At 30.5% G+C, this 23,797-nt stretch overlaps 5 protein-coding genes and 5 pseudogenes across 10 annotated transcripts, besides 2 other annotated features; 5 read left to right on the top strand and 5 right to left on the bottom strand.

Moving 5' to 3' along the window:
• Positions 1 to 1,067: 1,067 nt before the first annotated feature.
• TVAGG3_0088690 (uncharacterized protein) lies at positions 1,068 to 1,589 on the bottom strand (the record flags this gene model as incomplete). The annotated part of the gene is made up of 1 exon (XM_001312981.1): positions 1,068 to 1,589. The coding sequence occupies one exon, from the start codon at positions 1,587 to 1,589 to the stop codon at positions 1,068 to 1,070; it is 522 nt and encodes a 173-aa protein (XP_001312982.1).
• Positions 1,590 to 4,526: 2,937 nt separating this feature from the next.
• Positions 4,527 to 21,173: a mobile genetic element.
• Positions 6,358 to 6,874, top strand: TVAGG3_0088680 (annotated as a pseudogene). The gene has a single exon. A coding segment is annotated over exon 1 (517 nt).
• On the top strand, positions 6,958 to 7,400 carry TVAGG3_0088670 (uncharacterized protein; the record flags this gene model as incomplete). Its single annotated transcript, XM_051222368.1, has 1 exon — positions 6,958 to 7,400. A coding segment is annotated over one exon (443 nt), but the record flags the coding sequence as incomplete, so codon positions are not given.
• On the top strand, positions 9,092 to 10,663 carry TVAGG3_0088660 (annotated as a pseudogene). The gene has a single exon. A coding segment is annotated over exon 1 (1,572 nt).
• On the top strand, positions 12,448 to 13,875 carry TVAGG3_0088650 (annotated as a pseudogene). Its single transcript has one exon. A coding segment is annotated over exon 1 (1,428 nt).
• On the bottom strand, positions 14,493 to 14,789 carry TVAGG3_0088640 (uncharacterized protein; the record flags this gene model as incomplete). Its single annotated transcript, XM_051222367.1, has 1 exon — positions 14,493 to 14,789. One exon carries the CDS (start codon positions 14,787 to 14,789, stop codon positions 14,493 to 14,495), a length of 297 nt encoding a protein of 98 aa, XP_051107353.1.
• Positions 16,420 to 17,303, bottom strand: TVAGG3_0088630 (annotated as a pseudogene). Its single transcript has one exon. A coding segment is annotated over exon 1 (884 nt).
• On the bottom strand, positions 18,020 to 19,891 carry TVAGG3_0088620 (annotated as a pseudogene). Its single transcript has one exon. A coding segment is annotated over exon 1 (1,872 nt).
• TVAGG3_0088610 (uncharacterized protein) lies at positions 19,962 to 21,098 on the bottom strand (the record flags this gene model as incomplete). Its single annotated transcript, XM_051222366.1, has 1 exon — positions 19,962 to 21,098. One exon carries the CDS (start codon positions 21,096 to 21,098, stop codon positions 19,962 to 19,964), a length of 1,137 nt encoding a protein of 378 aa, XP_051107352.1.
• Positions 21,174 to 21,885: 712 nt separating the features above from the next.
• TVAGG3_0088590 (metaphase/anaphase transition of mitotic cell cycle) lies at positions 21,886 to 23,567 on the top strand (the record flags this gene model as incomplete). The annotated part of the gene is made up of 1 exon (XM_001312984.2): positions 21,937 to 23,421. The coding sequence occupies one exon, from the start codon at positions 21,937 to 21,939 to the stop codon at positions 23,419 to 23,421; it is 1,485 nt and encodes a 494-aa protein (XP_001312985.1).
• Positions 23,568 to 23,651: 84 nt separating this feature from the next.
• Positions 23,652 to 23,797: part of a mobile genetic element that runs on past the window's edge.

Genomic DNA, 23,797 nt, shown 5'->3' with positions numbered 1-23,797 from the left:
TTCAATTGATTTGGATTTCTTTTAAGCAACCATGTTTTGCTCATCCAATCTTGAGGACATCCTTCTTTTGCTGTGAAAAATCTGACAGCGAATTGGTCCGAAAATTTGTTGATATTTTACATTATTTCAATATAACTTCATAAGCTTGGTATTAAATTACTATAATAAGGCATTATCTGCTTGAGTAGTCACGGTTTATTATTGATGTATGATTATTATCTTTGTATTTGGAATATACACGAATTAATAAAACGTTCTTTGCCATCTCTCCAAGCGAAGCGCAGGATTCCACAAGATGAAAAGCCTGCAATATAATTATGATGCTTTTATACACTTGTTATAAAGGATTGTTCCAATTTAAAAACTATTGATTTTTTTCGGACCAATTCGCTGTCAAATTTTAATTTTTCGGACGATTTCTCAGATCCCCGTTGACTTGTAATCAAGTACAGTTTCTTTCTGCTTTTGCTTCATAACAAGCTTTTCCTTCAGTATTTCAATATGCGTTGATTTGTATGCCGTAGACTGCGCTCTTGCCCTGTCTTTTTCTGAGCGCTTCTCAATGCTTGCAATTCGAGTTTTGTTTGTCAGACTGTATTGAGAAACATCGACACGAAGACATTCTCTAAGTAGAGATTTTCAGTTGCTATGATTGTATGCAGGAACAGCAACTAAACAACGTATAACAAATCCAATTGTCCAAGGGCAATCCTTTGCTACAGGTCGTGATTTGAGAGCGTGATACGCTTCATTGAAATTTGTGTGAAAACGGGATGAAAAAAATAAAATAGGGGCGCGATAGCATCAATATCCTTTGACATTGACTCAATACTTTCATGATTCTTATATAATACTTTCAGACCTTTCCATTTTATTATTTTGAGCTCTAGATCAAGTTCCAGATTATTGAGAATGCTTCGAAAATGTATTAAAAGTAGTGATTGTTCTTTTTTTATCTTATTAAATGCATTAATAATACTATGATTGACATCTCGAAAGATCATTGCTTGTACTCCTGCTTCACCTAATTTGTTAGCAACTTTGGAGTTTTCATCACAAACAGATCCCTATGCAGATTGCATGGTATCAGTTTCTAAAAGCTTTCGAAGAATATTGTTTTCCAACATAGATGAAGGTGCATCAGGTGGAAGAGCAATTACTGTTTTGAATTTACCAGCAAGAGATTCATCCTTGACAGCAATACCAATTTCACAAATAAAATTATGCTTGACATCTGCAATATTTCCACATGCTTGCTTTGCTCCACGTCTTCCAGAAAAAGCAGCATCATATGCATATATATCATCATCATCTGCAACAAACCGATCTTTCAGTTCTTGAATTTTCGCTAAAACATAATCTTCAATAACATTTCCATAAATATGCTGTCTTTCAAAAAGTGTACTAACTGAAGGAATATGAATATTATTGTATGCCATAATCTCGGCGTATTTTTCGAAACCTATGCCAGTCACAAGACAAATAAATATGTGTCTTCTTATATCATCTTCTGTGAATGACTCTTTATTAGTATTATAAATTGAATGCGCTTGATCAAAGTTTTCAATAAGTTTATCTAATACATTCATCAAATAGCAGGGGTATATGTGTACCAATGTATTGATAAGAAGAAAAAATACCTTTATCGATCAAAAAATGCTGAAAAATTTTTCCTCAAGTTCAATTTTAAAAAGTTGATTTTTTCATGATTTTTTCAAACTCGGCCAATAATAAAAATTTGAAGCCCAAAGTTATATATGTAATGAGGGTGCCTTAATTAATTAGTAGTATATGATGCGGGTTGTGTGACTTTTTTTGTAAACGTAAGAATTCATACAATATTGAACGATTTTGTATCATTTTTTTAACATATGAAGTAAAAAATGTATGATTCTTACGGTTTTTATTCTTACGTTTTTGAATAAATCAAGATTTAAAAAATTGACTTCTTACGTAAAATTAAAACTAAGTTAAATTTATTTTTTTTATTTTTTTAATTCGTAAGAAAATGAGTGGATCAAGATTCGTAACCGTCAATCAATTAATGGATGCTCTTTCACCAATTCTTGAAAATGTTAAACAAGTAGATGTTTATTTCGATGATTATGTAGAAAGTTTATATTATAAAGGTAAGTTTAATATTAAACCTATTGCTTTTGCATTTGATAATAAATTAATTGAAAATGCAAAAATTTGGGAATTAATTCCGAATATTGAATTTATAACAAATATTAATGATAAATGGTTTAAACGAATTCCAACCACAAAAGTTCTTTGTAAATTAATGATCAAAACTGAGGAAAAAGAATTTAACGGGTTTAAATATCATCCAAATAAAGTTTCAGAACTAGAAAATGAAAAACTTCAGAAAAAATTAAACGATAGACTTTCAAATGATCGTATTGAAAAAATAAATAAACTAGCAGAAGTTGCATTTAATAATGAAATATTTGATGAATATAACCTTGAACTCAGTGATGGGCTTTAAGGACCCGGGCTCAACGAGTCATGATTTATGAAATCAATTATTTGATTCATTCTTTCTTCAATAATTTCTATTCTTTTTGTTAAATCATCTATTTTCATTAATGAGGTGATTCTTGATTGAGGAATAGATTTCAAACTAACCACCCCTTTTATTTTTGAAATTTTGAATCCATCAACTTTAAACATTTTATTCAATTTACATGTTGTCAATTCTTCAAATAATTTTTTATTATTAGCATAATAGTCATTAAATTCTTCAACAGATGAAAAAATTTTTATTTCAGTAATTGGTTTAACAACGTTTATTTTTTGTTGAACATTTTCACTTTCTTCCTCCTCTGTTTCATTTATTTTTAAAATCGGTTTCATTTATCATTAAATAAAAATTAGAATATAAGTGATGAAATATATTTTTTAATTAATATTAAATCAGAAATGGCGGCAGGATTCTTTAAAAAATTATGGGATGGAATTAAGAAAGCTGCAGGTTGGGTTCATAAAAATATTAAACCCGTTGCAAACTTTTTGGCACCAGTAGCGAAAACGGCAGGAACTATCATAGGTGGAGTATTAGGTACTAAAGCAGGTAATCCGGCGATGGGAGCACAAGCAGGTAACGCAATTGGTGGAATAGCTGAAGGAATACTTAATAAAATAGGAGGTAGATAGTGGAAAAATAAATATTATTTTTATCTTAGTATCGGTTGAAGTCTTTGATAAACTTTTTCTCCTTTATTTAAATTTCTCTTATTGGGGCGGCTTTTGGTGTTATTGATTCAGCAACGTCACTAATTGCTTCTTTATTCTTAAATATCCAATTTGCTCCTTTCTTCATTGTTTCCCAAACTTTATGCGCTCCTCTTTTTACTTTATTCCACAGTTTCTTAAAATATACCTGCAGCCATAGTTGATTATTTCATTAAAATTAAAAATTCATTTTCATCTTTTAATTTTGATTTTTTATTTATTAATAAATGACGACTAACTATTTGGTGCCAAACACTAAACCGATTAATGGAAATGTGTTTCATTCATTCGAAAAGATAAATGAAATATTCGCAAAGAATGACGGTAGAAGATATTATAGAGAACTTGAAAGTTCATGCTATGACTCTGATGCTCCATATTTTGATGATAAACAAACTCATTTAAGAATTACAAATCCGGCTCATGATGTGAACCAATTAGGTGACACATATATTAAACGCAAAGTTAAAGCAACTCTAGTTTCAAATAAAGCTTTCACATGTGATGCCGCTTTTAAATGCATGCGTTTATTCGTTGGTTACAAATCATCAAATCAAAGCTTTAAACAATTAGAAGTAGAAACCGAAAGAGGTGATGCCGGTTATCTTCAGATGGATTGCGCCCGTGAATCTTTCGCATTTGCAACATATAAACCAAAATCAGAAAGGAAAGTTAAAAAGTTTGTTCATTCGTTATATAATAATGTTCAAAAATATGATAACTCAGTATGTGGTAAATATATTGACCCTTCAGAAGTTTTCAAGAAAGCAAATGAAGAAGTTGATATCACTTTTGATATGATTATTCCGGTAAATGATTTGTTAGCATTTCAGGCGTTCGATGATTATCCTAAATCATTTGGTGAAATCATTCTTAAATATTATGTTTTCAGGGATACTTTAGTATTTTGTCAGGTTGACCCGTTAAGAGTTGCTGATTTACAAAATTACGTTTATGAAAAGATAACTGATGAAAATTATGAAAAGATTATGAATCATGTTTATAAATATGATCGCAAATTCCAACAAATCGGACTTCCTGCCAAATTAATTACAAGCTTAGCCGCTACATCTGCTGACGCAACAGTTGATGACGTTATTATTTCATGCACAAAGATGGAAGTTTTAGAGGATAAATGCATTACACCAGGATACGGTTTAATTGAAGAATCAGTTAAAGCAATACCACGTTTATTCAGTAAGGAAGATCCATTCATGATTCCAGCTCAACATATTGACGTTCGTTCACTAAATGGAGGTTGCATCACTCCTGAAGGTATCAGCTCAGATTTCTCATACGCTCTTCATAATGTTACAGATGTTGTGTTAACATTTCCGAAGAATGCAATGCAAAGAACAGTTTTAGAAAATCCAATGCTTCGAGGTCTTCAGGTCACTATAGATTCCAGAAACTTCCCCGATCAAGCGATGACCACAGTGGGCGACATATTCTTTACACGTATGCTTCAAGCTTCTGATTTAGATGGAGTGAATGAATGCACAGAAGAATACGAGGACTCATTAACTAGACCACTGAATGATGATAATGGCACGCCATTAGCTAGAACATGGAAAGACCAAACTTCATTCTTATGCACTATTCCAGTTCAACGTGATGGAGCGGGTATATTCTTTGATGGATTAGAAACTTTCAACTCACAAGTTACAGTACAAGTGAAAGCTTATCCAATCATTCAGGGTGAAAATGACACTTACTGTTCAAAGTGACAAATCCTCCTCAGGTTTGGTTTACTAGGACTACGTATTGGACATGGACACCGGATGAAGGTTTGAAATATCATCCAACAGGTACACCACCACAGTATAGAAGTTCATATGATGAAATATTGATGAATAGAAATGTTTAAAATTATAAATTTATTTTTGATTAAATGGATTTCAATTCTGAAGAATTAACAGAGTATATAATACTACATAGATGATATGATTAATGAAGCATTGAGTGATAATAGAAATGCTCTATCTAAGGAAAAATTAATGAAAATTCCATATTCTGAATGTTACTTAAATTCAATCACTGCAGCAATTGGTAAACAAATAAAGGTAAAACATTAACGATATTAAAACAAATTATCATTATTGCTAACACTTCCCCCATTCACATGTGTTAATTTATATCAACCGTTCAGGTTCACCTTCAGATGATACATTTGAATCTTTAAAGCATTTAATCAAAATTCCAATTATTTATTTATCACAAGAAGAAGCAGAAGATTATTTAAAAAACTTTTTAATGTATAAAGAATTATATAATACAATCAAGAAGCAAGGATTAGAGGATAAAATTATTGATAAACAAGGGATGAATTATTTGAAACACTTTCTATTTCAAATTTTGATAGAGAATTTTTGCATTCACTAATTTTTCTAGATGATGCGTGAAATCAAAACTAATAACTAATGAGAAATCATATTTTAATCAATTATTAACTCAATGTCGACACATTCAGTGTTCATTCTTCATGGCTGTTCAATACTTCAAAGCATTAAGCACAAACATTAAATCAAATCTATCAACACTTTTCATTTTCAGTGGGTTTAGTCGTCAACAGTTGAACGTTATGCTTTATCAAGTGAATTTACCAATGAGCATTAATGAACTTTACACACAATATCAACAATTAGGTGAACATGGAAAAATAATAGTTGATTTAAATAAAGGTTCCATTAAATTTGATTAACTTTTTATAATTAATTTTTATTTTTTATTTATAATTAAACATGACAGAAATAGCAAATCTTCTACAGGTTCCATTAAAACAAGGGACAAACAAAAAGGGTGCATATAATAGAACTATGAAAGTTCCAGACGGAATGAAAGAATTAGTCCACATTGTTGCCGGTCTTCAAAAGGGATGTTAAACAAATGAGAAACGTTTTAACATTACCAGAAGCTCAAGCATATGCCAAACGTCATGGACCAAATTGGGAAGCACATGAAGCAGACATTACAGGACCAAATGGAAAGCCTGATGGTATAAATGAAGTTTTCGTTACTGATGGTCAAGGAAATATTAAAGTCATAAATGGTATAAATTAACAATGACGGATTATCCTAAACGTAAAGCATATAATGAATGTTATCCTATGCAATTTGATGAAAATGGAAAAGCTGTTAAACAATACATTGGAGAAGGTGAAAATGGTCCAATGTATTCATACCATCTTATTCCATATTCTTATTTCAATGAAAATTAAATGCTGTTGAAGAGGGACCGGATGGATTACCACGATATGTTAATCAGTTTGATGGTCAATATGCAAATATTAGACCTGAAATTTCAGCTAAGAAATTCTTTAAAGTTGCTTTATTCGATCCAGTGTTCAATGAACAGAAAGAAGCAATGAAAGCAGAATTTAAACCAATTCAAGTGGCAAGAATTTCTTCATCTTCACTTTCAGAAGCGTTCAAGGAATTGATAAAGAAACCACTTTATTCTCAACAAGGTTATAACTTTGATTTAATTAAAGAAAGTGATAGACGTAAATTAGAAAAATCAGATGGTTTTAAGAATGCATGTAATGAAATGATTAAAGATATTGTAAATGATAAAATAAGACTGGAAGAAACTCAAAGCAATATCAATAACATAATTGGTGCAGTTACAAAGAAAGTATAAGCAAACAAGGATGAACCTTGGGATATTACCGTAACAACTAAATAAAACTTTAAATATATTTTTCTTTTTTTATTCGATTATAAATGAGAAGACGTTTCACTAGTCAAAAGAACACTAACGCAAAAGCAGAGATTACGGTTGGTTATAACGTAAATGATGATAAATCACGAATTATTCAAAATGTTAAAGTTAATGTTAGTCCTGAATTAACAAGGTCAGCAACTCAACCAAATTTATTAACTCGTGACTTACCGAAAAAGGAGGAGGAAAATAAAGAAGATGGAGACCCAATCATTTTATCTGAACCCGGTAAAGAACCTGTTGAAATTCCCACTTATCCAACATACCCCCCGCCTCTTTCATCAAACATCGAGAACCCAGGAATCTACGATTCCAGTCGCAATGCGCCATATAAAATAGACATTAATTCAGAATTAATGAAAATTTACCGTGATATAATAATTAATAATTATGATTCAATAATAAATTTAATTGATCAATCCGGTTTAATTATTTTACCTTATGAATCATTAATTCACATTATCGCCATTCTTTGTGATGTTCAAGATTCAGACGTTAAGATTCAATTTTTCATAGATGATGAGGTTTCATGCTGCGGAACAGTTGCAAAAATAAATCCTATAAAGGATATTAGCACAATTAAGATATCAAAGAACGGAACAACAACTGAACTTCATTTAACATATAATGATATTTATAATAAAATAGTTGATGAATATAAAATATCACTTGAAAAATTCTTTGTTAAGGCCATTTAATATTCAAGCATTAACATTATTGAATAATAATCCTTTGAATCATAATCAATAATAATTGACCTTTCACCAGTTTCTATCGTTTGTTTTATTTCTTTTTGTTCCCCACTATCTGGATCGGTCATTGTAATTGTTTTTGTTATAGTATCAGCTTTATCTTTAACTTCAATCTTTTTTCCATCAGGATATTTAAACCAAAATTCCAAAAATTCGATATTGTCAATCTGTTCATATTTTAATCTATCAATTACATTTTTAATACCATCTGAAAATCTTATGAAATGGTCATTATATGGGTTTGATTGAACTAAATTTGAATGAAGTGAAATATAACCTGTTGATGAATATGACATTGACTCATATTTTCTGAAAACACTAAAATTTATAACATGAATGAATTTCTTATTCGTTGAATTTATGAATTCTTGAGGTAATCTTATCCTAGTTTTATTTATCACTGGAAAATAACGCTTTACCATATTTTTAATCGTAATAAAAATGTCAATTATCAAATTATTTCGAATAATACTGTGAATTAAATTTAACAGTTAGCGGAATTTATAATGTTACTCTCGTTTCTGTGAGTGGTAAATTTAATCCCATTCTTTTAGACCCTTCAGATTATATATCATTTATTAAAGATGACCATGAAAAAACGTATGATATGTATATAAATAATGTGATAGCGAAATGGGATATTAACATGATTTTAAGTTATTTAAATGAATCATTTATCGTATGGTATGAAGAAAATTTTAAATCAAAACCTGATAAACTTTTTGAACTTGATGAAATAAATAACCTTATTAAATTTCCGCTGAAAATTAAATTTTGTACTCCTCATCTTCGTTCATTGTTGGGATATTAAATTTTGAAAAAGATGTTGGGGATGTTTTGTATTCTGACACTGGTTCCAATTTCATTTTAATCAAATGTGATAAAGTTAATACCCCAATGAGATTTTCACATCAAACATTAGACCCTAACTCTTACCCATCAATACAAAACATTTTATCCATCAACTTAAACACATTTTCTTTATCATATCCGTTTCAATTATCCGGGAATTCATTTATTCTTCATTCAAAAGATTTATCAAATATTAAATTTAGAGTAACTGACCTATTTGATTGTGATTTAGAATTCATGAATGAAATATTATGGCAATTTCAAATAGAAAAAATAGCTGATGAGATAACGGATTAAATATTTATTTTTAAATCATAATAAATGATTAAACAACAGCAACCACAACAACTTAAGGCACAAAGCACCCAGGTCCTTCAGACATTACATACGCCATATATGCATATAATTCAAAGACGGCAGAACAAACGCAAAGGTTGAAATATGGAGATTTGAGATAGTATTGAAAAATGAACATTTCGAATTCGTTTGCAAAGGTGGTGGCAGTGATATCAAATATAAAAGAAATTTATTTATGAATTCAAAAATTAAAGGAATAACGGATGATATAACATCAATTCCACCAGAAGAACAGAGATATTACGCATTAAATGCATTTCCTAAAGTTTTGAAGATTGGAAGATTTATTTAAATGAGGAATTCATAAAAGGTTTCCTAATGACATAAATGGAGAAGGCAGATAAGGAATATGTGGATAGTGAGTTTAAAGAAGAGGACAGATAAGGAATATGTGGATGAAAAGATAAATGAAATTAAAGAATGGTTGAATGGTATCATGAATGGACATCAAAGATTTTAAAAAACTAAAGCTGATACAGGATGGGTTTCAGGATTTTAGACCTTAAAGCGGATAAAACATATGTTAACGATGAGTTAGGGAAGAAGGCAGATAAAACATATGTGGATAGTGAGTTAAAGAAGAGGACAGATAAGGAATATGTGGATGAAAAAGATAATGAAATTAAAGAAATGGTTGAATGGTATCATGAATGGACATCAAAGATTTTAAAAACTAAAGCTGATACAGGATGGGTTTCAGGATGTTTAGACCTTAAAGCGGATAAAACATATGTTAACGAAATATCCCAAAGTTTGATAGGACAAAAAAAATATGAAACTATTGTTGGCGACTTTTCTGTCAATGAAGAAAATAAATATTTTAGATGGCAGTTTGTACACTCCTTAAAAAATGGTATACGGTGGAAACTCATTCCGAAAAATAACAATGAAATGTATGTAAGTTATAAAAAGAATGATGGCACACAAGTTAAAGTTCCATTAGACAACAACTGCTATTAACTTATATGGAGACGAACAAAAGAAATATTTAAGAGTTTATGAAATGGCAGATATGACATTGCTGACCCAGCTCCAGCACCAATATTATTATGACTATGGAGATGAATGTCAGAACACCACATGTAATGAACAAAAGTTAACATTATATTAGATTATTATAGATATAAAAGATATAATGCAATAGAAAAAACGAGAATAGTATATTATACAGATGACAGAAATAAATATTATAGTCAAGATTTACCTACCTGAAAACATAAATTATATTATAAAAATATTCTGACACAAACGAAGAAACCTGAAATAGTTACACTATATTTTAAGTTCAAAAGAGACAATCCTATAATATCTCATATGTTTGATTTAATGAACCCAGTAGGTTCTATTTATACATCTATGGAAGCAAGAGGTCCTCAAGTAATGTTTGGTGTTGGTGCATGGGAACAAATAGTTGACAGGTTTTTGTATTGTGCAAACTCTTCAAAGGAAACAGGGGGAAGTAAAACGATTTCAGGTGAAAATTTACCTGCACATAGTCACTACATAGATTTAAGCACATCTCAAGCAGGTTGGCATAAGCATAGATATTGGATTGGTCAGGAATGACAAAGGTAAAGGATATGATGTTAAAGACGACGTTAAGTTTGCCATAAATTGTTACTGGAGTGACACTCAGGGAGAAGGAAACCATACACATTTCGTTTCAGGAATATACACAAACAACGGGACAAGTAAAGAATACATGCCACCATTTATGACTGTATTCGCATGGTATAGAGTTCAATGAACACACTTAACCAAAGGGTTTAGGCTTACCGAATGAACTAAATATATTTTACTGTAATTAATTAGTAATGAAGTAATGGATGAACTACAGAAAAGAAGTTAAAAGCTTGGGTCGTTTTGTACAAAAATATTGTGAGTAAATGATTTAGGTTATTCAATAATTAATTATTTTTGAAGAAACTGAAGGGGTCACCAGGTCACCAGGTCACCAGGTCATTTCACTTCTCTGAAAAAATGTGACAACATGACATTTTGACACACATCATGGGTTATTCAATAATTAATTATTTTGAAGAACTGAAGGGTCACCAGGTCACCAAGGTCAACCAGGTCATTTAACTTCTCTGAAAAAATGTGACAACATGACATTTTGACAACATCATGGTTATTCAATAATTAATTATTTTTGAAGAACTGAAGGGTCACCAGGTCACCAGTCACCAGGTCATTTAACTTCTCTGAAAAATGTGACAACATGACATTTTGACAACATCATGGGTTATTCAATAATTAATTATTTTGAAGAACTGAAGGGGTCCCAGGTCACCAGGTCACCAGGTCATTTAACTTCCTGAAAAAATGTGACAACATGACATTTTGACAACATCATGGTTATTCAATAATTAATTATTTTTGAAGAACTGAAGGGGTCACCAGGTCACCAGGTCACCAGGTCATTTAACTTCTCTGAAAAAATGTGACAACATGACATTTTGACAACATCATGGTTATTCAATAATTAATTATTTTGAAGAACTGAAGGGGTCACCAGTCACCAGGTCACCAGGTCATTTAACTTCTCTGAAAAAATGTGACAACATGACATTTTGACAACAACACAGAAAATTTGATGCAGTCCAAAATAAAGTTAGTTTTAAAATTATTTTTATTTTTTATTCCTATATAAATGGCAGCAACAAACAACAACAGCAACTTTATCGTTTCTGATGAAAAAGTTATGATTCATTATTGCGGAATTAGTTGTGGCAGAAACTAAAACCCTCAACGAAAGAATTGGTGAAAACATGATTGATTACATAACTACCTCAAACATGAATGGAGGAAGAGAAGGAAAACTGGTACAGCTTTATTAGTAAATAAAAATTTCAAATTTAACGATTATAGATGTTGATATCAATAAATCGTACAATGATGAACTTAAAGAAACAGTTAGAAAAGACATTTTATCAAAACTTTCGGATAAAGATGTTATCGTTAAAACCGCATCAGAGGTCTTCACATTTATTGCAACACTAATTTCTTCTATGCAGTTTCGAACAGAATGATTAAATGTTATTCCTGCAATGATTATGATATTGACATAATGACTTCTATGGATGATTCAAAACGTTCTTTAGTGGTTATGGCTGATTCAAGAGTTCGAAGAATGCAACAGAACCAATCAATACATACTCATTCATTCGTGGAAGTTATGATTCAACATTAACTAGAACAGTGAATGATATATTAAATGATTTGAATATTAAGGTAAGAGTTGAACAGAAGAGCGAAGAAATAAAGAGTATAAAATGAAAACAAAGATGTAAACATTGACGATAAACTTGCCCAGAGCATAGTTGATGGCATCTTGATTTTGAAGTACATAATGATGGTGGAAACATGAATTTAGAAAAAGAAATAACATTATTCACACTGTTTCAAGCTATTAATTCGTTACCTAATCATTTGATTAATGAAGCATACGATAACGTTTATAACTTCTGCAATTTAACTGAAAATGCAAAAAGTAATTTTGAAAAAGCACGTAGTAGATATGCACATTTAATGACTTCTCCATTTGTTTTGGTGAAGATTCTAAAACTTTATCAAAAGGAATATTATGATGAATATGTTTTACCTTTATTACGTAAGCCAAAAATAACATTTGATATCAAACTTGATGACTCGTTTTTGATAACAGATATTAGACGCAAGGCTGAAAATCATCAGTATAAAAACAGTTCTGAAGTAATTGAAGATTTATCACGTGTAATTCTTTTTGTAGATTGTGGAAACAAATACTTCATTCAGAAAGATTACAACATACACGACAAAATGAATCAAATATCATTTGTTCTTCAGTCAAACATGAAAGAGTCACTTAAAATGATTAAATTATTTAAAGAAGAAGGTAAAACAATAACAGCATGGATGTACTATTAAATCAATTGTCTTCATTAACCGTTAAGGGTGTTTGCTTTAAATCTGATTCCCCCGATGTTTTCTCAACGTTTCAAGGTTATAAATACAACATTCTTTGAAAAGCCTGATTACTCAAAAATTGAGATGTTTATGAATTTCATTAAAGAAGCCATTTGTGATAATAACGATGAAGTGTATAAATATCTACTCGGCTGGATTGCATCAATGATTCAACATCCTGGAATCAAGAATGAAACAGCAATTATTTTGAAAGGACTTCAGGGAACAGGTAAAAACAGATTCACTGACATTATTTCTGAACTTCTCGCTGGTTATTCATGCAAAAACATTACTGAAATAAGTGAGCTAACGGGTAATTTCAACTCAGTAGTTGAGAATAAAATATTTCTTGTACTTAATGAACTCAAGAATGTAGGTGAAGATAGACTCGCAAACTTCAACGCTTTGAAATCAATTATAACGGATAATGAGATTAGAATTAATGAAAAGAATCAACCCAGAAGAACTGCTCAGAATGTTGCAAACTTCATTTTCGTAACTAATAACGTTTACCCTGTCAAAATTGAAGTTGGAGACAGAAGATACGTAGTTTTAAGAGTTAATGGTAAATTCAAGGGTCAATTTGATTACTTCAAGAATTTAATGGATTCATGCACAAAGGAATTTTATGATAACCTTTTAACATATTTTATGCAATATGACCTTTCATCATTTAATGTACGAATCATTCCGATGACTGAAGCCAAACAAGATTTAATCGAGTTATCAACAAATCCTTTAGATGAATGGATAAATACACATTATGATGAATTATGTGCAGGTATGACGTGTAAAAATGCTCTATTCTGCAAACCATCAGACATGAAAGACAAAAACTTTCAAATGAGCATTAAGGATAAATGTGAAAGGAAACAAAGAAAAATAGATGGTAAACAAACATGGTATTATGTTTTGAAAGAAGAAATGAAAGGATTATATAAACAAATTGAACCAAACGATAATGAGGAATCATTTACTGACGATGAAATACCTGTGAATGAAGCTTTATAAAGTATGATTTGAATTTATTTTTGTATTAATCCTGTGATGTTGTCAAAATGTCATGTTGTCACATTTTTTCAGAGAAGTTAAATGACCTGGTGACCTGGTGACCTGGTGACCCCTTCAGTTCTTCAAAAATAATTAATTATTGAATAACCCATGATGTTGTCAAAATGTCATGTTGTCACATTTTTTCAAAGAAGTTAAATGACCTGGTGACCTGGTGACCTGGTGACCCCTTCAGTTCTTCAAAAATAATTAATTATTGAATAACCCATGATGTTGTCAAAATGTCATGTTGTCACATTTTTTCAGAGAAGTTAAATGACCTGGTGACCTGGTGACCTGGTGACCCCTTCAGTTCTTCAAAAATAATTAATTATTGAATAACCCATGATGTTGTCAAAATGTCATGTTGTCACAAACTTTAGAACGGCATAATTTAAATTTTTATTTTTATCATAAATGAATACCCCACAAGCTCAAAATTTACCACGAATCATAACAAGGGAGGAAATGATAAAAATGATGCAAGAACATGTTAAAAATAACAAACCACTAAAATTGAGAAAATGTGGTTATGCAGTAATGATGGAAAGAGAGATGTTGTCGAAGAGGAATAAAAATTAAATTTGGATAGAGTTTAAAAATTCATCTTTATTAAATTCATCTCTTCCAACCAATTTATTTATTCTATTAAATTCTTTTATTTTTGCTTCACTCAGTTTAATGATTGAACGGTAAGTTTCTAATTTTTCGATTATTTCTTTCCTCTCTTTATCGTTTTCAGTTCCATTAGTTTTATTGTTTTCAACCCCACCGCATTGCGACTTCTTTTTGTAATAGCATATTTTTGATTTAATTCTGTTTAGTTTCTTTTTATATTCATTGTCTGGACTCTTGACTGCTTTGTTGTCACTCATTTCTTACGAAATAAAAAAATTAAATATTATTTAAATATAATGGAGTAATAAAATAAATCGGAATTTCTATTAATTTCTTGTCAACTTCAACTAATGCATTGCCGTTAATATATCTAACAAATTCAGCTATTGTGTCAAATCTTCGTCTTCTTTTTGTCATTGATTTATCAGTTTTTCCATAATCGAGATGAATTAAAACTTTATTTCCTTGTTTAAAATTCATGAGCCCCGAATTAATTTGTTCACGTTTAACATCATTTAACTTTTCCATTTGCTTTCTAATATATTCCCATTCTTTTGAAATATCATTTTTCATTTCCACCGGTTTCATGTTTATAGTTCTATGCCATGTATTATTGTAATAATATACTAACTGCTGTATGATGGAGTCATGATTTCCATCCCAGTATATCTGACGTTAACCCCTACGCATCTCTAAGAGTTCTCATTACCGCATCAACTATTTATTATGAAACGTATATGGAGAGGATGAAAAGTAAAAATTAATTTGTGGGAAATAATGAGCCATAGCTGCCTGAAATCCTTTATCACCATCACCCCTGATATTATCTACTCTTTCATGATCTAGTAAGTATTGAATAGCTCTTCTTGTTTCCTGTTCTGTTTTCCCTTTCACCGGAATGCAATATAAATATCTAGTGTTAATGTTAATGGCAAATAAATAAGTAACGTTTCCTTTTGAATATTCAGATGATCGATTTCGTATGAATATGGATATGGAGCAAATGAAGGTCGACTAAATTTTTCCTTTAATGGTTGAATTTTCGGGTCAATTGGTTTATTTAATATCTTGAAATCCTTTTTAAAATTTTTGCTTCTTAAATGTTTGAAATGGATATAATAAAGTGAATGATGAAGGATTAACTGAAGGAGGAGGAGGTACTACTGTTGGAGGTTTTGGTGTTGTAAGTGGTTTAATTTTATCTGCTTTGATTTTGGAATTCAATCCTCCTTCATTAATTCTGGATGTATTTTATTCATTTGTTTTAAATATGCTGTATATAAAGGTTTGATATACTTTCCCGCTTCGAGTTTATGTTGAAGGATGAATTCCAAAAGTTGATCTTCATTTAAAAGTCGGGCTGAATATGGTTTAACTAATGAATCATAAATTAAAGCTTGTGCATCATTTATGGTCTGAAGGACCTGGGTGTTTTGTTCCTTTTGTTTTTGTTCCTTTGGCTTTTGCGGCTCGGGATTATATAATTTATATAATTCATCAATATCTTCTTCTGTTAATACTTTATTTTTGAAATCTTTCAACTGTTTAAGTTGTGATTTAGTTTTTCCCTTTATATATCTTATTTTTTAATTTTGTCTTTAATTTCAGAAATTATTTTATTATGATATTTCAAAATTTCATTTTTTAATATGGATAATAATATTCCATATCATCACCCGTTATATTATTATTATATTTTTGGAGATATGCTTTTAAATCATAATAATTAAGAAAATTTGATTAAATACTAAATCATCAATTAAAATTTTTAAATCTGTGTTATTCATTTATATAAAAATAAAATCAATGTTTTAAGGTGCCCACCTCTTTGAATCATAGTATCAAAACCATCATTAACGGTTCCTTTTGTCTTTCTGTGGTATTTTATTAAATAAATGGCATACAACATCCATTTTCACAACATACAGCCTTAGTGTGTGCTCCTGTTAATGCAGTCTTACCAATTGTTAAGCGAGTCATTGACCCGTTTTTAAGTTGTAAATTAATATTCTGACCATCAATATCAATTTATCATTTATTATATCCAAATAATTTTTAGGTGTTAATTGTTTATTTTGTCGTAAACTAACACCTTTCATTTTTTGTGCAATCTTTTTAAAATCACTTCCATCAATTGAACCATTGAATGATGTATAACACTTAGGACATAAAGCAACCATGTTATCACCTTGTTTCTCAATTGCTAAACCCAATAACTTCTTCTCATGTGCTTTTTCTTCAGCTTTATTCTTTAATTTAGGTTTAAATTTCTCATCAAAACAGAAGAAATCAAAAGGTGCGAATTTGAAAATGTTTTTATCATAAAATTGTTTATCGGTAACAATTGCTTGAAATGCTTGAGTGTTAGGAAGATTTGGGTCGCCAGCGATTGCCCAATAAGATGAATCAGTATCACCTTCAATGAAATGAAAACGATTAACATCCATGCATTTATACATAAAATCATAAATGAAAACCAAATACCAGTATTTAGCATTATCTAAAGTGAAGAATGCCTCTTGTAAACATGTATCACATCTATAAAATCTATCTTTAAGCATCACTTGATATGTATCTTCACCTATTTCTCTTATGTTTTTAAACTTATTTGACATACATGCAACGCGTGACTTCTGTGCATTCATTATTTTAGTCTTTGCGTAATTTTGTGTATTCATTGCATCGTAACCATATGATCCATTAAGTGAAATCTTGCAAAATAAACTTTTTCCTTTATTTCCTTCTAATTCAGCCTTTTGTCTTTCGTTCATAAATTTGTTCGCAAATTCATTAAAACAAGTGTTTTTCGTAAATGTTAAAATTGATTGAATATCATCGATGATAAAATGAAATCTGTCTATTAGATACCAAAGATAATAAGAAGAAAATGGTTGATATTGGTTGTGTGTTGATGCTAACTGAGTTAATTTCCTCTGTTTCTGGTCAACTGGTAGATTGTTTGATTTCATGTAATTATACATAAAACTGCCAATTGTTTTTTCATCTGTGATAATATCTAAGTTTCTTATTATCGGTAAAAAGTTAATGTAATCATTAATGTATTTTTCATCAATGTGACCCTTTACTTCAGCCACGAATAAAGTATTTTTCTTCTTAATAATTCCCAGTGCTTTTGCTTTCTTTGTTGCTGTATCACAAATGATAACACCATTCAATCTTCCCGGCATATACATTTTATGGTCAGTATATTGAATGAAATCATGAGGATTAGATGAAAATGATGAAGGATATAATGAATTAAAGTCAACTCCAACGAAATGAGTCATAATGTTGGTGTCCTCATTTGATCCAGTTTTAGTTTCTGGATTATATGAAAGTTTATTAATGTGCGTGATTCCTTTAAGATTAACACGATGTTGAACATTTGATAGACCACCAGTAATTCCATTACGGAGAATGTGATAAGCTTCAACTGAATCTAAAGTCATTGGTAAATTATTTTTTAATGCATAATTTCTTAAATTGATTCTTAAACGTTGAACATCTTCATCTTTATTTGATTTTACGACATTGCAATAACAACACATTAACTGACAATTTTCTTTGGTATGTGGTTTTTCATTATCTATTCTATCCAATGTTGGTTTATTTGCATATGTAAACGCTTTACCACACATTTTGCATTTAGATGAAAGGATTAAATCGTGATAGTATTGATAGTCATCCATTGAAACATTGTTTTTAGTATCCCTTTCTGCTTTTTCATCTTGTTTCTTATATGATTCAATTTTATATTTCCAATACTTTTTTGTTAATTCAAAACTTGATTCCACATTTTCTTCTTCTGGATATGTTTCGTTAGGATTGAAGTTCTTATATGCTAACGCGTAACGAATCATTGATGCATTCGATGATAAAGAAAGATTATGAAGCATGTCAATTTATAAACAAATGTTTCTTCGATAATTTTATCAATTGGGTCAATCATAATTTCAACATCTTTATTGCAATAATGAATAAAATATTCTAATCTATTCTTAAAGTTTTTAGCATCATTGAGATATTTGATAATCTGAATCGGATATTGTTTCTTGTGTTAATGCTGAATAAAATGAATCTTTCGTGAATGGTTCCTTTTTATATAATTCATCTTCGTAATTTCCCATGTGATGAATTGATAAGGGAAAAAGGATTTAACACGTGATTTATTGTTTCCGAAATCTTGAGTGAATTGGTCTAATGTTCCACCCGCTATATAATTTCTGATGTCAATAAATCTTAATTCATATGGACAGTTTGTTTTCTTTACTATGACTTGCTTAAATTGAGAAGAAGAACCCAGCATTGATTTTATCTTCCATTTTGCAGTATTTAAATCACGAAGAATTAAATTTAAATCAAACTTTCCTGAATTAAAACCAATGATATTCACTTTATTAAATTCTTCATCTAAAAGCTCTTTAAATGCTTCCTTCTGTTTTTCATTTAATGTATGAGACAAAGTCCCCGCCGTTTGGTCCGTTTGCGACTTCATTAATTCTTCATATTGTTCAATATTGGATTTAGCAACTAATGAACAGGTTGAAAATAAAAACTCAATCCAATCAGAAATAAAAGAATCACTCGAAGTTAAGCAAAAATTCCTCGTATATGTTTTATCGTTTAATTTAACCGTTGATGATACCATGAATGGTTTTAAGTAAGCGTTTAAAGTTGCACACTCAGAAAGTTGTAATTCTTCTTTAGTCTCTAATGTTTCGAAGTCAAAAGTAATATAATATCTTGTTGGTTTATAATATTCCTGCAAATTATGTGCTAATAGCCATTGATATATCTTCTGTTTCGTAATATGTGGTGCATATGGTTGTTGTGTGTTTTGCAATTGAACGTCTTGAATTAATCTTCCATTATTTTCTTTACATTTCTCACAATGTTTTAAAAATCTTCTTTGGTTTTTCCTTTCTGGATCATCACGGATAGAATATACTTCTTCTTTGCAAAAGGGGCAAACTTTATATCCTGTGAGTGCTTCAACGTCTGTTATTCTGTCAGCGTGAAGTTTTCCACATGGACTCTGTGTTAATAAAATATTTACTGTTTCAAATTCTGGATCTATCATTATTGAATCCACTAATGGAAAGTCTACCTTGTTAATGTCTACGTCTTCTGGTTGAGGATCACAATAATAGAAATCAATATTAACATTTAACATTCTCGCTAACCTCTCACTTTCTGATGAAATGTCAAATCCTTCATATGCATCTATTGCTTCATTTAAATAACTTCTACGAGTTTTAGGATTAACACCATCAGGAATGTTATAGAAGCGTTTAAATAACCTTCTACCTTCGGCTCTTATTTGATTATCATTCATTTTAGCTGTTCCATTTTTGTTCATTTATGTAAGAATAAAAATAAATAAAAATAAAGTTTATTTTTTTAAAGTCCGAGACTCAGAGAGTCCAGGGCTAAAGTCCATAAAATGAATTAAGAACACATAAATTTTTATCATCTGCGACGTGACGAATACATTTTAATTTACTCAAGAATGCGTACCCTGATACATTAAATCTAATTCCTGTCTTATTTAATTTCACAACTTTGAAAAGGAATGTATGAATAGCTATAAAATGATGAGATGATGTTTTATGGGTTGCTTCCATTTTTTCTGAAATAAATGAATAAATATAATGCTTATACGTTTTCATATCTTTTATATTCTTAATAACGAATGGTATAGACCTTTCAACTTCGTCTTCCTTCGGTGCTGTTCTTTCATATGAAACATTATTGGTATCTTCAATAATGAAACCACAATCACATAAAATTTTATAGGTTCCAATTGTTTCTTTTGATATTTTATCTAACAAATCAAAAACTTTATCAACACCTGTACATTTATTTAAATAATAATTTGTGTAAATATCATGGTCTTCTTTCTTAATCGTATTTGTTGCATATGTTACATTTTTCAGTGCTTTTTTGAATTTTTCAGAATCAAGAGGAGGTGAAAGTAATATACATGGATAATCTCCATCGTCAATAAATTGTAACTTATGTTTATGAATAAATTTTGTGCCTTCTTCTGAAAGTGTTTCGTCAATATCACCATCTAATAAATTTTTAGTAGATTCCAAAAAGTAATTTTTATATCTTTCCTCATGTGATTTTTGAACTTCTGATTCTGAAGCCGGGATATTCATTAAACCCTCTACTTCATTCTCAGCATTTCTCAATTCCTTAATTTTTTCATCTATTTCATTTCTTAATTGTTCCAATTTCTCAATCTCATCGTTATAATATTCATCTTGTTTAATTTTTTCTTCAAAATATTCAGGAGGTGTTTCAAGGCTCTCTGAGCCCAGGTCCTCTGGACCATAAAGAGGAATATTCTCCTGTTTTTCAACTTTTTTGGGATATAAATATCTCATTATAGCCTTTTTAGTAATTGGTCCGTTATATTTAAATTCATTCAACAATCTGGAAAACTCTTTCACATTCTGCATATATGTTGGATAAGAACCGTCTCCAAAATTTTCTAAAATATTTTCTAATTCTGAATTAGTGAACTTTAAAGATTTCAATGAATTAGTTGTTATACTCATTTATTATAAAATAAAAAATTAAAAAAATAAATTTAACTTAGTTTTAATTTTACGTAAGAAGTCAATTTTTTAAATCTTGATTTATTCAAAAACGTAAGAATAAAAACCGTAAGAATCATACATTTTTTACTTCATATGTTAAAAAAAATGATACAAAATCGTTCAATATTGTATGAATTCTTACGTTTACAAAAAAAGTCACACAACCCGCATCATATACTACTTTAATTCTATATCTTAAATCAAAATTAAAATATTTTATTACAATGAAGCGAAATATAGGGTTTTATTATTTTGGAGGATAAGAGAATTGATAGAGCTCTATGAATTTTTTGAGAACTTTCTAATCCTTGTAGTGCACCCTTAACCCTAAATATCTGAATTGAAGGCCATGTCATAGGGAGCCTAAGTTCACACTTAATAATTTCAAACATTATGGAGTAACATCTCCTTTAAAATAAATACAAGAGGTGTTGGGTACAAAAAGTGACGCTCTTATGAACTCCGGTGGCAAATCTCACAAGAGCTCCGAGCGGCAATATCCCATAAGCTGAATCATTGGTTCTTCATACACAATTCGAATCATTGAATAACATATGATTTATTTCGTTTTTCTACAGATCACAAGCAAATTCCATACTTGTTAGTAGTATTTCTTAATCCAAGATATGCATAGGCCTATAGAGTTTATTGGCACTCTCAAAACTCTAGAATTTTGAGTGAACTATACCCTTAAATGCGATTTATTTTTTTGAATTGAATTGTGCGCGTTTATTAATTCCAAAAAAAAAGTATGAGTGTTGATTGTGAAGCAATTGAGTTTTCCTTACGATTTCGAATGTATGACAACGTCATTCTTCTTTGCCAGGAAGCATTTGCTCTTGCAAGAAGTGCAAAAATATTAACATATTACGCAAAAGCATATTTAGAATCAAATTCTGCAACTCAAGCTGTTTTATTATGCAAGCAAAACATCAACTTAATATGGGAATCGCAAGAATTATTTGTTATTTATGTACAATCTCTTCTAGAATGTGGAAAGTTCACTGATGCTGAAGCTATTATACAGAAATCATACCAGAATTTCCCTGAAATGGAAGAAGACATTAAAGTTGCATTGAAATACTATACAGGATTGATCTGCACGCGTACACATCGCCATGAAGATGCTTCAAAATATTACGAGGAAGCTGTACAAATGAATTCATCAATTGTTTCCATCATTCCAAAGACATCAGACAAATTCCAACCAGCCAAACAAAAGAATGAGAATAAAAATAAATCTCATTTGTTAACTCCATCCCAAATCCGTGAAAGGAAGTCTATTGGCAGCAAACTACCAATCCCTAAGAAATCAATCCCAATTTCTACACAACTTCTCAAAAAGCCAATGAGTATCATAGAAATGTCAAAGAAATTACCTTCAGAAATGCAAGATTCCATCTTGGTTCTATTACTATCAGCAGAGTATTACTTCAGATGCTCTAAATATACAGAGGCTGCAGCGATTTTCTCAAGATTATATGAAATTCATCCACATACTGTTCTTGGCGTTGATATTTACTCAACAACATTATGGCAACTTAAAGATGAGAAGAAATTGAATGAAGTTTCCAGAAGAGCACTTGAAATTGCTCCAAATAAACCAGAATCATGGGTTGCAGCAGGAAACTTGCTTTCTATCCAACATAATTCAGATGCAGCAGTTCAAATGTTTCAGAGAGCAGCAGGAATCGATCATAGTTGCTCATATCCACTAGCTTTAGCTGGACATGAATTATTATTACTTGATTCTCTTTCAGAAGCATCCAAATTGTTCAGAGAATCAATAGATAGGAATCCACAAGAGTGGAGTGCCTGGTACGGCCTCGGAAGTGTTCATTTTAAGCAAGATAATTTCGGAGCCGCCCAGTATTACATGAGAAAGGCATTAGATGCCAATCCAGACTCAAGTGTTCTTCATTATGTTTACGCGATGATCCTCAGAAAGTGCGGAAACGAAGAAGAAGCCTCAGAGCATTTCGATCTCGCAATTTCTCTTGATCCATCCAACTTAGTTCCTGTTTTCCAGAAGGGTGTAATGGCTGCTGACTCAGGAGATCCAATAGAAGCACTTGAACTCCTTAACAAAGCAGAAAGTCTCGCACCCCATGAACCAGGAATCGCTTACACAAAAGCTGTCATTGCTGAAAGTTTGGGAGATACTGCTGGTGCAGCAGAAATGTACACAAACGCACTTGTATTCGGCCATCCTGAGAAGAAGGAGATTCACTCAGCTCTCGAGAAGATGATGGATAGCGTCATCAATAACTTTTTGTCTTAATTTCATAAACTAATTTATTTATTTTGCTATTGTTTAACTATATTTCAATTAATGGTCGCCTCTACTCGCTTTTACATATGTTAATTACACATGTTGTACTAATTTTGTATGCATATTTTACACATTGCGTTAGATTTTAGATATTCAGAATACTTTTATATGGGACAGTGATAGTATACATTATTAAGAATCTAAGTCATTAGAAGCATCCAATATATAAGTTCGAAATCTTAAGGGGAGTGCACTTACCACTTTCTGACACGCTCTCAATTTTTTTGACGTCCAAGCTTTATATCCCAATTTTCTATGGTCAAAAGTTAATATTTTTGGTCGGGAAAAAGTTATTACAAATCACTGCTTAGTGCTTCACAGGGCT

The sequence above is a fragment of the Trichomonas vaginalis genome, chromosome IV (assembly GCF_026262505.1).
Source record: "Trichomonas vaginalis G3 chromosome IV, whole genome shotgun sequence".
NCBI lineage: Eukaryota > Parabasalia > Trichomonadida > Trichomonadidae > Trichomonas > Trichomonas vaginalis.
The sequence above is the reverse complement of the archived record's forward strand: the minus strand, read 5'-3'. Positions and strand labels throughout refer to the sequence as shown.